The sequence below is a fragment of the Asparagus officinalis genome, chromosome 1 (assembly GCF_001876935.1).
Source record: "Asparagus officinalis chromosome 1, Aspof.V1, whole genome shotgun sequence".
NCBI classification, from domain to species: domain Eukaryota; kingdom Viridiplantae; phylum Streptophyta; class Magnoliopsida; order Asparagales; family Asparagaceae; genus Asparagus; species Asparagus officinalis.
In genome coordinates, this window is record NC_033794.1 from 121,606,277 (window position 1) to 121,622,438 (window position 16,162).

Sequence of the window (16,162 nt, forward strand, 5' to 3'; positions counted from 1 at the left end):
TAACTAGATTGAGTATTTATAAAACTTGAGAGTTCGATTGCCGTGATAACTGTGCAGATGGTTACAGATTCGCTACATCCTATAGAGAGAAATCTTGAACAGTGAGAGAATCGCTAATTCAATGGTTGAAGTGAAGGTTTACAGCTGTTTTTATTCAAATAAATAATGCTTCTGTTCACTTTCTTTTATGCTCTACCTGTCAATTATTGTCAATATTGATTTGCAGAAATACCAATCAAATGATTTAACCTGTTGTCTGACAAATATTCTTATCTGGTATGAAACCATCCCAATCTATCTAATTGATTTTTACTTCCTCTCATTATTGAACTACCTTTGCTGAAAGGAAACTGTGAGGCTCATCTATTGGTTATGGAGGCCACCTGCAGTAAATCAAGTGACACAAACAATCTCTAAGGAAAGAATGACATTACCTACAGTTTCATGGATGATTTGGGGTTCTGAACTGGACAAATAATTAGCTATGGTATTGTTGAGAAAACCAAATTCAGGAACATAAATACTACTGTGAAATACTCGCTCAATATTAAATGAGTGATTGAGCAATTAAATTGAAAACTAAGCTATCAAGTTCATTTGCAGCAATGAATTCAGTCAAACTGGTGGTGTATACTGCAGTAGCACTGCTTGAATTGAGACAAGGCCCATTTCTAGCTAATATTACAGCAACAGTAAAAATACCGTGGTGTATTGAGCCATTAATGAATAATTTCTTTCCATTATCAACTGAATCTCTACCACAGTGAACAAGAATTGTATCATGAAAGACAGTTAGACATGACAGTAGGAGACATGAATTAATGTTAATGTTTATTATACAGTCAGAAATTTTGACTTTTTGAAACATGTGAAACATGAATACACACACAAGCACATTACAATCTTCTTAAAATTGTTCTATATGTAGACAAACTTGCATGCTATAATTTGTTAGTAACCTTTGAGAACAATAGATGGTCTTATTTGGGAGTCATGAGATATGATGACTGATATCATGAGATTACAATTGTCTAAACCTTTCTAGGGGCGTTATCTTAGTTTCCCTTTTTACTTCTATGCATGTTTGTGTATTGAAAAATCACGCAAGCATGCCAAGTCACTTTTTGTTTATTAAAGTAAGTTACTTTATCTTTATTGTACAGTTGAAGTCACTGCTGGCTGACTCTGAAAGAACAAAGCTAATAAGGAAACTTAGTGATGCTAATCAATACAACAGGTTCCTGAAACGCCAGGTTTGCACTATAACAGTTTATTGATTTGGGTTTACAATTCAGGTGACCTGAAACACCATAAGCATAGGAAGGCAATAGAGTATTGAACAATTTTAATGTGAATTTTATGGACTATGAACGTCCACTGTAACATAACCTATTCTCGTTGGTTCTTGTATTCTGTGCTAGTCTTCTTGTTGTTTATCATTCATATTTAGAAAGTATAAAATACTATTTATATAAATACATACATTCATTAATGTAGCCCTGTCAGGTCTCCCTCTTGTTTTCTAAATCTTCCCCTGCTCTGTCCATGTAATTTTATCTATAAAGAGTCATGGGTTTACTATAAAGAAGATAATACAAAACTGTTCAAACTATCATGGTATCACTCTTCTGAGTCACACTATGAAATTTTTGGGAATGGGGAACTGAATGAAGGCTGAGAAAGAGAAGTGTTTCCGAGAACCCATTATGCCTGGAAGGTCAATTATGGAACTTATTCACATATTAAGATGATTGACGACAGATAAAAAGAAGAGAAAGGTTGGCTAAAATAGAGGAGTGCTTTTGGAGTCGTATGTGACCATAGAATATCTATGAGGTTGAAGATAAGATTATATAGGAGGGCTGTATGACCTGCAATGCTTTATGGATTAGAATGGCGAGCAATTAAAAACAACTTGTGCAAAGATTGAGCATAGTATAAATGAGAATGTTACGATGATATTGTGAATATGCACTCTTAGGACAAGAAATAAGTGCATTCACAGGAAGTTAGAGGTTGCTTGAGAGAGAATCAATCAAAATGGTTTGTTCATGTACAATGCAGGCCATTAAATGCATCATAGGGGAAGTAAGATTATAGTTAATTGAATAAAGAGGATTAGACATAGACTTAAAAGAATTTGATTGAAAAAATAAGAAAAATATAAAAATAGTTAACTTATCGGAGGAGATGACCTATAAGAGAACTTAATGAAAGAACATGATTCATGTAGTCAACCCCAAAGTTTTGGGATAAAGCCTTTGTTGTCATTGTCGTTGTAGTAGTTTTAATATAATGGAGGATGTCTGAACAGTGGGAAATTAAATAATAGTTTCCGAGTGATAAGCGTATGCTTCTCCTAGATACTTGTCTTTATCTAGTGTTTATCTAGTGGCAAAGTTAGATTCATGCCACTAGTGTCATAGTTAGAGTCATGCCAAAGCTTGGGATATCAAATTTCACATTTTTATGAACAGGGGAGTTTCAAATAGATTTTCATCCATGAAAGAAAACTGTTGACGTATATTTTTAAGCCTGGAGATTATGTCCTGTAACTTGATATGGAGAAGTGGTGACCACCCTGTCAGGAAGCCTCTTCAAACATAAGGTGGAGGTCTGTAGTTGCTGAGGAGTCAATAAGGTGTCATTGACCTTTGAGAGTTGGAGAGTCAATTTAGGCTGAATGGAAACATCTGAAAAAATTTCCTTACAGAGATAGACGAGAAGCGCAGCTGAGCTGAGAAGAATTGCTAAGATGAAATAATTTGTTGAATTCTTACTTACATGGGAGAATCTACTGAAGGTCTAACCTTACAGAAACTAGGCTTGAGTTTCTGAATAGCTGTGCAACAAGTACATCTTTGTTGCTGTGCAACAAGTACATCTTTGTTGCTGTGCAACAAGTATGTCTTTGTTGCTATGCGTCGTGACACTTCAACAGCAAAATTTTATGTTCTCCACTAAATGACTTAAATAAGGATGCATGTTATATTCTATGGATAAGTCACAAATGCTTATTGCCATAGGTTATATTTTGTTTTGAAAATGAAAATATTTCTAGCTTTTTTATTCATGTACACCTTTCAACTGTAATGTCCTGATATGTTGCAGTTGCAAACAAGGGATGATGCTCTAGCAAATTTCAAAGGTGAACTTGCTGTCCTGGAACTTGAAATTCAGGTTGCTCCACTTTTTTTTTCGTTAATTTTGTCGTCTGATGACTATACTTTTTATAAATATAGTATTGGGCTTGTTGCCCCCCTCTACTTTCGTCAAATGATTTCCCTTCCTTCTTATTTTAAAATATATTTTCTGGATGATAAAACTAGTTGAATCTTTCTACATAAGGTGGAACACCATTCAGCATTGTTTTCTGATGTCATAATGTTTTAGAAGTCTGTATTCATGCCACCAATCATGGGAAGTGTAATAAATGTTAGGTTGGACCAGTATGGCCCTTGGAAAGGTTCTACATGAAAACCATTTTTAGGGGAAGCTTTCTATATAATGCAAATTTTATGTTTGATGCCTATAGCTATGAATAATGAGGCAGCTCTCTAGTGGACATTTCCTTGATTTAAGTCAAGGATTGATAGAAAGTGGGATAAATAATTCATAATCTGATGTATACCTATCACCTATTGTTCAATTGAGGTGCCAACCTGTTGTCTATATGGATCGGGTATACACATATCCTGATACTTGATGGAGTGGATACACCTTTGCAATCCAATCTTACCAAGAACTATATATGTTTCAATACCGAATGATACTTGTTGGATACACCTTTGGTAAATTCCATGGTACTAAAAGGCTATGAATGCATCAATGTACCCTATACCTTTGGACACTACAGTCATAGGTTTTGTGTAAAGTTTTTGGGGTGAAAATTAGGGTCTTTCTCTCATAGAGAGGAACCCCTTTTATATTAGTGCACTCTTACAAATAGGTCCTTACAACATTGACTAACTAACTTAATCTATCTAAATAACTTAACACTCCCCCTCAAGATGGGCGATAGATAGCAATCATATCCATCTTGTTACAAAATATATCATACTCTCTAGAATCTAATCCTTTTGTTAAACAATCAGCTAACTGCTCTTCTGATTTCACTTAGCTCAAAGTCAGAGCTCCTCTATTCAGTTGCTCCTTGATAAAGAATCGATCAATCTCCACATGTTTAGTGCGATCATGTTGAACTGGATTGTTTGCAATATTAATCGCTGATTTGTTGTCACACCAAAGATGTAAGGAGTCTCTTCTAAACAAGCGCATCTCAGATAATATGTTTTTGACCCACATCAACTCGCACAGACTAACTGCCATAGCGCTGTACTCGGCCTCAGCTGTAGACATAGCCACCACATCTTGCTTCTTGCTACGCCAAGATACGAGATTGCCTCTAACAAATACACAGTAGCCTGTAGTGGACCTACGATCATCCATACAACCCGCCCAATCAACATCACAATAGCCTTCAATTCTCATATGTCCAGTACTTCTGAACCACAACCCCTTTCCCGTGCTTCCCTTAATATATTTAAGAATCCTGCGAACTGCCTCCATATGCTGCTCTCTGGGATCATGCATATATCTAATTACCACACTCACGACATGAGTAATATCAGGTCTCGTATGGCATAGATATATAAGTCGTCCAACTAATCTTTGATATTGCTCTTTACTCACTAGGTCACCACCCTTGGCACACATCTTATGATTCTGCTCGATAGGAGTAGATGCAATTCTGCACCCCAACATCCCTGTCTCTGAGAGAAAATCCAGAGCATACTTTCACTGAGAAAGCACTATACCCTTTCGCGACCTTGCAATTTCAATTCCGAGGAAGTACTTCAACTGCCCTAGATCTTTAACTTCAAATTCCTCTCCTAATTTCTTCTTCAACCGTAGGATTTCTTCAGCATCATCTCCAGTGATTACAATATCATCAACATAGACCGCCAGAATAGTGATACGAGTTTTGGAGTGCCTATAAAACACAGTATGATTCCCATTGCACTGCTTGTACCTCATACCACAGACTGCCAACCTGAATCTGTCAAACCATGCCCTCGGAGACTGTTTTAACCCATACAAAGACTTCTTCAACTTGCACACCTTCCCAGCTACTTGAGAAGTAGCGAAGCCTGGTGGAATCTCCATATACACCTCCTGGAGATCTCCATGCAAAAAGACATTCTTGACATCTAGCTGATGTAGTGGCCAATTGAAGTTGGCAGCACATGACACCAACACTCTAACAGTGCTCATCTTTATTACTGAAGCAAATGTCTCGTCATAGTCAATGTCATACGTTGGCTATAGCCTTTAGTAACTAATCTGACCTTGTATCTGTCGATCTTGCTCTCTGGAGTTTGTTTAACCGTATACACCCACTTACATCCAACAGCACGCTTCCCAGCTGGCAAAGGTACTAGCTCCTATGTATCATTCTTCTTCAAGGCCTGAAGTTCCTCTTGTATGGCACTCAACCATCTAGGATCTTGCTTAGCAACCTGTCAGTTGTTATGTACAGGCACTGAATGTAATAATGCAATGAATGACTTATATGCAGTTAGAATGAATGCATATGAAATGTAATTCGCAATGTCAGTATCCCAACTACCAAACTTAGCTGGAGGTTTTCCAGCATTGACTCTGAAGGTTCTGCGGGGCAAGACAAGAGTATTAGAAGTATCAGGAAAGAACTCGTTACCTATCGACTCAGGTGGAGAAGATGAGGAAGTCACTGGAGAGGAAGGACTTGAGACATCAACATTTGTGGGTACTGACATAGGCATAGGAGGCGGCTCATGCTGTTGTTTCTGTCTCCTCATGTATACTCTCAGCTCCCCTGAACTTGACTATCAACCCCTGAGTCGCCATCACTACTCGGCGGTGTACCATCACTGCTCGGTGACTCAAGAGGACATGGAATCATCCCAACCACGATGTCATTCTCATTTTCATTCTCATTCTCCCCCTCTCTACTAACATCAGTAGAGCCATCTCCAAACAAGGAACTCAACTCCGTATTCTCCCCATAAAAGGTTCAAACTCCCGAAAAGTCACATCCATACTGACAAACAACCTTCTTTCAGTGGGACACCGACACTTGTATCTTTTTTGGCTTGATGAGTAGCCAACAAAGATATATTTAACTGTTTGCGGATCCAGTTTACTCACCATCAATCTGTGATCTCTCACATAATATGTGCATCCAAACACTCTTGGTGGAACAACAAAAACATTCGAGCCCAAGAGCATCTCACATGGTGTCTTCGTCCCTAATACTCTTGATGGCATCCTATTGATCAAATAAGCTGTTGTCATAACAGCCTCATTCCATAAAAACTTAGGCACATTCATTGGCAACATCAATGAGCGTGCTTCTTCTAGTAGATGTCTGTTCTTGCGTTCAGCCACCCCATTCTGAGTAGGGGTGTCTGGACATGTGGTTTGATGAAGGATTCCCTGACTAGAGATGAAAACCGCAAACTCCTTGTTGACATACTCAGTCTCATTATCTGTTCGAAGAATCTTCACCTGCACTCCAAACTGTGTCTTCACATAGGCCGAGAAATCTTGAAAACATTTGTAAACCTCAGATTTATGCTTCATCATGTATATCCAGACCATACATGAATAACAATCAATGAAAGTAACAAATCATCTAAAACCACTAGTAGAGGTAGTAGGACATGGTCCCCAAACATCAGAATGGACAAGTGCAAATGGTTTAAAACTTCGAAGACCAATCATTCTATAAGTAGATCGATTATGTTTTCCAAGTTCACAAGTATTACAAAATAACTTTTTTCTATCCACTTTCTTCATTATCTCAGGTTCTAACCTATTCAAACTATCAAAAGATAAATGCCCTAATCGGCAATGTTGAAGCATCGCTTCTGCCTCTGGCCCTCCGCTAACAGCAACAATAATCATTGCAGTCTTCATGTCCAAGTACCAAAGGCCATCACGTCTGATGCCAGTCCCAATCCTCCTTCCCGTTTCCTTCTCCTGAAAGACACACATATCCCGATCAAATAACACAGTGTAATTTAATTGATCAATGAGAGAGCTAACAGAGAGTAAATTAACTAGAAACGAAGGAACATACAATACAGATGACAAGGTAACAGATAAAGTGCAATGGACCGAGCCAGTACCCCTGATGGGTTGGGATGTCCCATCAGCAGTCTGAACTGTCTCAGGATGCATATGCTTACTCGGATAATATAATGCAAACTCACCGATGCTCCTGTGACATGCCTAGATGCATCTGAGTCTATGATCCAATCAACATGAGTTTTAGTGGATGCAAGTGCCTGAACCCGTGTACCTTTGTTCACATGAGCATAACCAACAAAGTTACCAAAGCATGTAGTGTTATCTAGATCCTGAGTGATTTGTCCCTTGCCCTTCGAACTCTCAGCCTGAAGCTTGAACAGACATAGTTCCTCCAGCTCTGTTATTTCAGCTCCAGTCATCCCAGCAGTAGTCTGGGACTCCTCTGCCACAGCTAGGTGAGCAACTCCTCGGCCTCCACGTCCCCTGTCTCCTCGACCTGCACGACCACCTCTCTGTCCTCTGCCCCCTCGGCTGCCACCAGTGTTGCGGGGTTGAGGGCAATTATAGCTGAGATGCTCTTTCTTTCCACAATTGTAACACTCTCATGTCTGATGTAAGCATCGGGACCACCAATACCGAGCAGACAGCCGGTAAGGCCTCACCTGTCATCACCTTTTGTCTGATCTCCTCTTGTTCCATCGATGCAATAGCCTCATCCAAGGAGGGGAGAGATGACATGTGGCATATTGCTGCCCTCCTTCCCTCAAACTTTGGGTTCAGGCCCTTGAGGAAGCGAGCCACACGCCTGCGCTCAAGATACTGACTCTCCAAAAGAACATCTCTTGGGTTTTGTAGTGATAACGGATCATAGTGATCCAAATCCGCCCATAAGTGACGTAGCTCTACTGCATACTGGTGGACTGTCTTCTCTCCTTGTGTGGTAGCATCACATCTTCTTCATTTCCATCATCATCATCACACTTCCAGCTCCAGAGTACATCCCCTCCAATGTCTTCCAGACATCAGCTGCACTTGAGATAGACTCCACCATCCCATCTATGGTTGGAGACACAGAAGTCAACAACCAAGAAACCACCAGAGAATTAGTGTTACTCCATGTGTTACACTCAACACTCTCCTTGTTCTCCGGCTCAGTGCACTCCCCCTTCACATATTATTCGAGTCCTTTGATTCGAAGGTTCAACAATGCCATCCGAGACCAACTCAGATAGTTTCTTGTCCCCTTAAGCTTGATGTCATTAGGCAGCAACTTTACCCTCTGTATTACTAGCGCTGACTCCGGTGCGGCCACGACTGACCTACTAGGATTCTCCTCTAGTTTGGTCTGAAATACCCTGGCCATCCCCTCCAGGATCTCCTTCAATTCTTGACTTGTCATAGGTGTTCCCATCTTCACAGTTGACTGCCCTTCAAAAAGAAACCCATCCCTTTTCAATTCATGGCTTGTCACAAGGTCTCCTTCAACTCCTCTAGTTTCTTGTTCCCATCTTCACAGTTGATTCTATACCAACAGTTGATTCCCCTCTCTTTCAGCAACAAAAGAAACCCCAAAGAGAGCGATCGAAAGACGATGGCTTCACATTAGCGATCCAAAGGCGATCCGAAGTCCTCGATCCAAAGCCCTCTCTTCGTCTTGTCTCACCGATCCAAAGCCCTCGACAGCAGAAGAGATCTAAAGCCCTCTCTTCGTCCACGCTCACCGCATCAAGGTCGTCGACGTCACGGGTTCGTATCGCCAACGATCAGGGAATAGGACGACGCCTTCGTACGTGGGGTTTACCGATTCCGAGAGGCTCATCGGCGATGCGGCAGCGCTGACATTGGAAGGAGGATAGCTTCAGGAGCTGGAGATGGAGATCTCAGGGTCGAGTACCAGGGGAGATCTTAGAAGTGGAGGAGCTGGACCCTCTCGAGCTGAAGATGTCAGATCGATGGAGCTGTCAGATCGATGGAGGAGCTAGACCCTACTCAGATCAGATCGATGCCAAGCCCAGATCAGATCGATGGTGCCCTCCTTCTCCGCTTCTCTTCTTCAGCCTCCACTGCGTGAAAGAAAAGGGTAGAGGAGCCGCCACCCAGCTCTGATACCATGTAAAGTTTTTGGGGTGAAAATTAGGGTCTTTCTCTCATAGAGAGGTACCCCTTTTATATTAGTGCACTCTTACAAATAGGTCCTTACAACATTGACTATCATAGAGAGGTACCCCTTTTATATTAGTGCACTCTTACAAATAGGTCCTTACAACATTGACTAATTAACTTAATCTATCTAAATAACTCAACATTAGTGCACTCTTACAAATAGGTCCTTACAACATTGACTAATTAACTTAATCTATCTAAATAACTCAACATCTTGATATTGTTGCCACTTCGAAGAACAATATTTATGCTTTTTTTCATACTTTACTTGCATTATGATGAATGCATTTGATGTTTCTAGTGACAAGTTCAACGTTACAATCTCTTAATATCTGAAGTAAGATCTGTATATTGAGTTTGTTAATATTTAAGATTGTGCTTTGGATGAAAAGTTAACACACAGTACAAGAATTACATAATATTTGGTTGTAACTTATGGTAGTCATCTATGTGTCAGTATATACATGTTCTTATCTGTTTTCTGATCTCAAAATCACTTCTTTTTATTTATGTTTCGCATTCTTTGATTTACAGTTTACATCTTATATTAATAAATGAACATAATATATTAATTGGATTTTTTTTGACATATATTCATCATGTTATATCGTACATCATCCATTTTTCTATATTAGCACAAATTAAGAGCTTTCTCAGAATCTACCTGTGGCAAGGTTAGGAGGCGATTATACATCTGATTCTATGTGTCATCTTATCACATTTTAGCTTTCCATTAATCATCTAGTACTATCACAATTTAGCTTTCCATTAATCATCTAGTACTATCAATATCTTTAGGAGGCGATTATGCATTGCACTATAGATATTTAAATTTATATACTTACGAAAGATAATATGCACCTTTCTCTAAACAGGCCCTGGTTGGCTTGGCAGAAGAGGTAGCTAATTCTGGCGTGCAGGCTCGTTCAAGAAAGATTAATGGAAAATACATTCAATCCCATCTGCTCTTCAGATTAGAAGGTAGGCTTTGTACATCACATGCAATATTAACTCAGAGTATACTTTTCTCTCTGGAAAATCTGTAATTGTGTTCTTCAACCTTGTGTTGGACACTTTTAACATTAGTTCTTCTTCAAAGTAATGAGTGCTGAAACTCTCAGAATTAAATCTTTTTTATGTAACTAGTTCCGAAAACTCCGATATGATTTTGTTCTTTTGTCTTCCCATTGTAAGCAAAACATTCTGTTATCTTAAATTCGTTACGTTATTCACTATTTTCTGTTTAGGAAAATAATAAACAATCAGGTAGGAAGTATGTTATGTCAAAAAAGAAGTCTGATGTAAACATCTAGAGCGTATGAGAGAGATCAATATTTACTTTGTATACTTAACAACCGATTATCTGAATCATGAATAGTAGTTTGTGGGGGGAGGGTTTTTTTTATTGTAGGGATTGTGGTGGGGTTGTTATCGATTAATGGTAGGATAGGGATAATAGGATAACTGAGATTGCTTTTCTCTTGCACATCCTCCAACAAATTTTTACCCATGGATTCATTTTTTAAATTGGCCTCATTATGTTTCGGTTGGTTCTGTTCATGATAGATTGAATCCTGACCTAGGTAGCATGGACACGGGTGCAGACATGGACACGGATACAGGCACGAGACACGATAAATTTGTAAACTGTAGGATATGGGGACACGACTATGTTAGTGTGTGTGTGTGTGTGTAAAATTTACATTTGATCAAATATTGAATTAAAATATGTATAACATTTGTATGTTTCTTTATATTATCCATAACAATTAAGAATCAAGTTAAATAAAATTAAGAATAATGTTTAACAACAAAGTTTAGTTTTGATCACATGGAATACAATGTGTATTTTGTTGGGTATCAACTCAAACTCTAAGTTAGTATAGTATTTTTTAATTCTTTATATAACTTCATGAGAATTAGAAATTGTTAGAGATCTATCATGATTAGGAAGTTAGGCTAGAGATAGGGTTTTGGTTTTCCTATATATGTCCTTCTATTGTTAGAGAAAAAACTAAGAAGAAGAAGAAGAAGAAGAAGTGTAGAGAGAAAGAGAGAAGGTTTGACAGTTTTTGTCCGTGCAAAAAATTATAATTTGGAGGTGATAGTGGATTGATTTTAATCCCGTGGTTTTTCCTGTTGAGGGTTTTCCACGTTAAATCTTGTATGATTTTATTTGCTACGCTTGGTGGTTTTTCGAGGTTTTTACGAGATCTAAATATTCCCTACAAGTGGTATCAGAGCGGGGTTCGACGGTTCGTAGAGGTTTGATCGGTGCGCGATTCGTGAAGGCATCAGCGGTCGAAGCGCGGTGATCGACATCAAGAAAAAGGTTACTGTAGCAAAGGCACTGTAGTGAGAATACTGTAGCGGGCGCTGTTCACGTAGATCCGATGGTTGAGGTTGATTTGTCTTTTGATCGAGGATTTAAAGGCGGATTTTGGTGATTCAGGAGTCGTTCCTAGGTTTTTCGACATACTGAGTTCGTTTTTGACGTCGGCTTTATCAAATTCAATCTTTACAGTGACTGATTTTAATTTTAATTACGGTTAGAGGATGATAACTTCTTCGGGTCCGAAGTTTGATATTCCGCTATTCAATGGCAAGATAAATTTTGCAGTATGACAGTGCACGGTTCAAGATATTCTTGTGCAGCAAGGTGTTGATCAAGCTTTAGAGGATAAGAAACCTGAAGGATTGAAGGATGCTGAATGGAGTTCTATGCAAAAGAAGACGGTTAGCACAATTCGTTTGGCACTCGCCTCCGAGATCAAGTATAATGTTATGCAAGAGATCACACCAAGAGGGCTGTGGGAAAGGCTTGAGGGGATTTATGCGTCGAAGTCGATGACCAACCGATTGTGTTTGAGGATGGAGTTTTATTCATTGAAGATGGAAGAATGTACTACAATTCAAGACCACATTAATGCCTTTAATTAGCTAGTTTGCCAACTTATGAATCTTGATGAGGAGATTAAAGAAGAAGATCAGGCGCTACTCCTATTGTCTTCCTTGCCGAAGTCGTACAAGCCGTTAGTTCAGACGATAATTACAGAAAAATAGACTTTAAAGTTCGACGATGTGACAACACTCCTACGTGAGAATGAAAGAATGATAAGAAAAGAGAGCGCATCTAATGGTGGTGAGAGTGCGCTAGCTTTTGAAGGTTCTAATCGAGGGAGGAGTAAGAGGAGATGTGACAGTTATCGAGGAAGGTTAAAATCTCGAGCCCGAGACGACAGCGAAAAGAGTGCTATTATTGCGGAGAGAAGGGTCACATTCAGTTCAAATGTTCCCAGATGCGTGATGATTTGAAGAGTATTAGACAGATGAAGCTTCAAGAAAATAGGAAGAATGCGGACTCCTCGGTGGTTGTGTGTGATGAAGATGTGGTTTTATTGATGTAGAGTATATGTACTGATGCGAGTAACACTTGGGTGTTAGATTCTGCAGCCTCTATGCACGTTTGTAACAACAAAAATTATTTTAACACATTGAAGACAGATAAAGAATTTGACGACGTGATTGAACGAGAAGATGAATGTTGAAGGTGTTGGAAGTGTTCGCCTCAAGCTTCACACTAGAAAGGTCGGAATTTTTCATCATGTGAGATATGTACCGTCATGTGGTGCTAATTTAATTTCGTTGGGTGAGATAACATCACATGGGTACAAGTATGTGGGTGAAAGAGAATGGTGCAAAGTGTATAGAGATGGTGATTTGATTTTGCGAGGGAGGAAGAATAGCAATCATATTTGCTATTTAGATGGGCGATCCGTTAATAGTGTAGATTACTCTTTTCAGACTCTTGTCCATAAGGGAGAGGTGAAGAACAAGATGAAGAGAGTGAGTTTTTCTGAAGCCGTTGAGACACTTGGAGATTTTTCGTCGAGGGAGGATATGTTGGGTATCAACTCAAACTCCAAGTTAGTATAGTGTTTTTTTAATTCTTTGTAGAACTTCATGAGAATTAGATAGGGTTAGAAATCTATCATGATTAGGAGTTTGAGTGTCATCATGAATAGGAGTTTGAATCTTATTCTAATTAGGAAGTTAGGCTAGAGATAGGGTTTTGGTTTCCTTATATATGTCCTTCTATTGTTAGAGGAAAAACTAAGAAGAAGAAGAAGAAGAAGTGTAGAGAGAAAGAGAGAGAGAGGGTTTGGTAGTCTTTGTCCGTACAAAAGATTGTAATTTAAAGGTGATAGTGGATTAATTTTGATCCCGTGGTTTTTACCTGTTGAGGGTTTTTCACGTTAAATCTTGTGTGATTTTATTTGTTACGTTTGGTGGTTTTTCGGGGTTTTTACGAGATCTAAAAATTTCCTACATATTTTTCAAATATTTAAGTAATGGGTGTCAATTTTCGAGTCCAAAAAACCGATTGGTTTTGAACCTAATATTACCAAAGAAACTAGTTTAGGGTATAAGTAATGGGGAGATCGGATTTTGCTTTGAACCACACGTGCCCATGATGTGTCCGCGAAGAATCCATGTCGGACATGGACATGGCACCCAAAACGCCATGTCCTTGTAACCTAGATCCTGACTAAAAGTAGGCATTTGGTACGTTCACAGAGTTCTGGACTGGTCCCTTCCAAAATAACCAACAGATAAAACGTATTTTGATTTACTTTTAACCAAATTTTAAATTCATGATTGCAATAGAGAGAACCAGCAAGTCTTGTTTGAATGAATATTTTGTAAGTGAGCTTACAATTTTTAGGCGGAGTCTTAATTTTTCTCTACATTTGTGCACTTGTTTTCATTTATTATTTACTTATATATGCTTTTCTGTTTTTGTAAATTTTGTTTGTGGGGAGGATTATGGTGACAGGATTGATAATTTTGCTTGCTTCATGATTTGGTGTCTAGAAAATGAAAAGGAGCTGTAAGTCAAGTGCATCACCAATTTTTCCAATTGAAACAAGTTTATTTATGGAGCCAAACCTGCAGGATATTGATCACAACACTAATAAAGAAGGCTACATTGGTTTATTGTATCTTCTCAATTAATTACCAGGTCAAGTTACTGATTTTAAAACATGGGAAAGGGGTCATGCGTGCTGTGAAAACTCAAAGCTCACTGTATCAAAGATAACTTATACCTATATACAGTTAATGGTTTTGAATGCCTCTCTCTGATGTATATTTTCTCTCTAATTTATCTCTGTTTCTGTGTCATGTACAGCTGTCCATAGAAAATTGAAGGAGCAGATAAAGGATGCTGAATCTCTGAAGTTTGAAGAAGTTACTATTTTCTGGATTGGGATGGCGGAGGTAAGTTTGCCATGTCATCCTTATTGGCTTCAATTATGTTTCTGTTTTTCAACTTTTTTCTCATTCTTTTTTTTTTCTCATCCTTACTGTTGAAAATATACCAATTGATGTGCCTCTCTCCAATCTTTACTATGATATTCATCATAAGCATCCCTTCTTTTATTTTGGCTAATTTATGTTTTTCTTATTTTGTTTCCAATTCTTCACTTTTCTATTTTTTCCCTAAATAAAAAAATCCTTATAACTTTTTCATCTAAAGTGTCAATTAAGTCCAGGAAGGCAAAGCCTGTTTCTCTCTGCTCTGTATTTCCACAACCTTTATTGTTCCTATGGTTTTAACTTTTAAGTGACAATGAACGCACAAATTTGTGATCACTCCAAGAAATTGAACAGAAAACTGACCCAGAGTGTCTATTAACCCTCTGATCATTCCCATTTCTGGTTGAGTGCTAAGTTTAGTGGGAAAGCTTTTCATCCTAAGAAATTCCAGAATCAGATATTCTAGTTTCTCCTCAGGTTCCATAACTTATGGTAGTTATGAAACACACTGGAGGGCATTATTTTCTGTTAACCTTTCGTAATTTCCAGTCTTGAAACCGGATCAGAAGCCGCTGTATCGAGTGTTTATTATCTATATTCTGATTTTGCCTAATAGCTTCAATGCAAGTTCTATTAAATCAGAAAAAAGCCATATCCCATCACATGTTCTCATTTTCTTCAGCTTTTCCTTTATTGCTGCAGTTTGAAACTACGTTGTTGTTTCAAATCTAATGCAATTGAAAGCATAATTACTTGACTTATGAGTGAGAAAGGGCTTTTTATTAAATATCGTATGCTCAAAGCATGCATGCACACCTAGAGACATGCACACGCACACACACTCATATATACACACATACACAGACACACACTCACACAGGCACACGGACACACACACATGCAGACACGCATACACATGCATGCATGCAGGCGTACATATGTGCATGTGTTTGTGTATTTATGTGTGTATGTATGTATCTATAAGTGTGTGTATTAGTATGTGTGTGTGTGAATGTATCTATATGTGTGTGTATCTGTATGTATGCGTGTGTGTGTGTGTGTATCTGTCTCTGTATATGTGGGCGTGCGCGTGCAGATTCTGGTACACTTTGACACGGAGATTTTCTGAAAGAATTTACACATAGTTCGTGTCTCCATTGAACTCGTGTCGAGTGATAGTAATTTGCTTCCTTATGTTTTTTCCCCCTTGTTAAAATCTTTCTTCTGTTGTTATGTTTGTTTATTTTTCAGAGCGTGCAAGTGATGGGATCCTTTGACGGATGGAGTCAAGGAGAGGAGATGTCACCAGAGTATTCTGGATATTATGCCAAATTTTCCACTACTCTCAAACTTAGGCCTGGAAGGTATGCATCATTCTGCTCCTGGTCCGTGAGCTTTCTCTAGTTGCTGGATTTGTGAGTTTAACTTGGCAAAGTACTTATTTTCTTTGAATGAAGATATGAGATCAAGTTCGTGGTAGATGGAGAATGGAAGCTATCTCCAGAGTTCCCTATTGTAGGTGAGGGTATGACGGAGAACAATTTGTTAATTGTAAAATAAGCCCAAGGCTTAAAACATACATATTTACTGTACATGATGAAGAAAT

General features: G+C 38.6%; 1 protein-coding gene across 1 annotated transcript; it reads left to right on the forward strand.

Moving 5' to 3' along the window:
- LOC109829246 (protein PTST, chloroplastic) lies at positions 1,095 to 16,156 on the forward strand. Its single transcript, XM_020396426.1, has 6 exons — positions 1,095 to 1,253; positions 3,112 to 3,180; positions 10,113 to 10,218; positions 14,429 to 14,517; positions 15,808 to 15,920; positions 16,014 to 16,156. The coding sequence occupies exons 1-6, from the start codon at positions 1,110 to 1,112 to the stop codon at positions 16,114 to 16,116; spliced, it is 624 nt and encodes a 207-aa protein (XP_020252015.1). The 5' UTR covers positions 1,095 to 1,109; the 3' UTR covers positions 16,117 to 16,156.

Bases quoted from the DNA above. Each gene is read 5' to 3' on its own strand.
- LOC109829246 (XM_020396426.1), top strand. From the start codon at position 1,110: ATGCCAAGTCACTTTTTGTTTATTAAAGTAAGTTACTTTATCTTTATT. The intron at 1,254-3,111 runs GTTTGCACTATA...GATATGTTGCAG, and splicing joins ACAGGTTCCTGAAACGCCAG to TTGCAAACAAGGGATGATGC. The intron at 10,219-14,428 runs GTAGGCTTTGTA...TGTCATGTACAG, and splicing joins TCTGCTCTTCAGATTAGAAG to CTGTCCATAGAAAATTGAAG.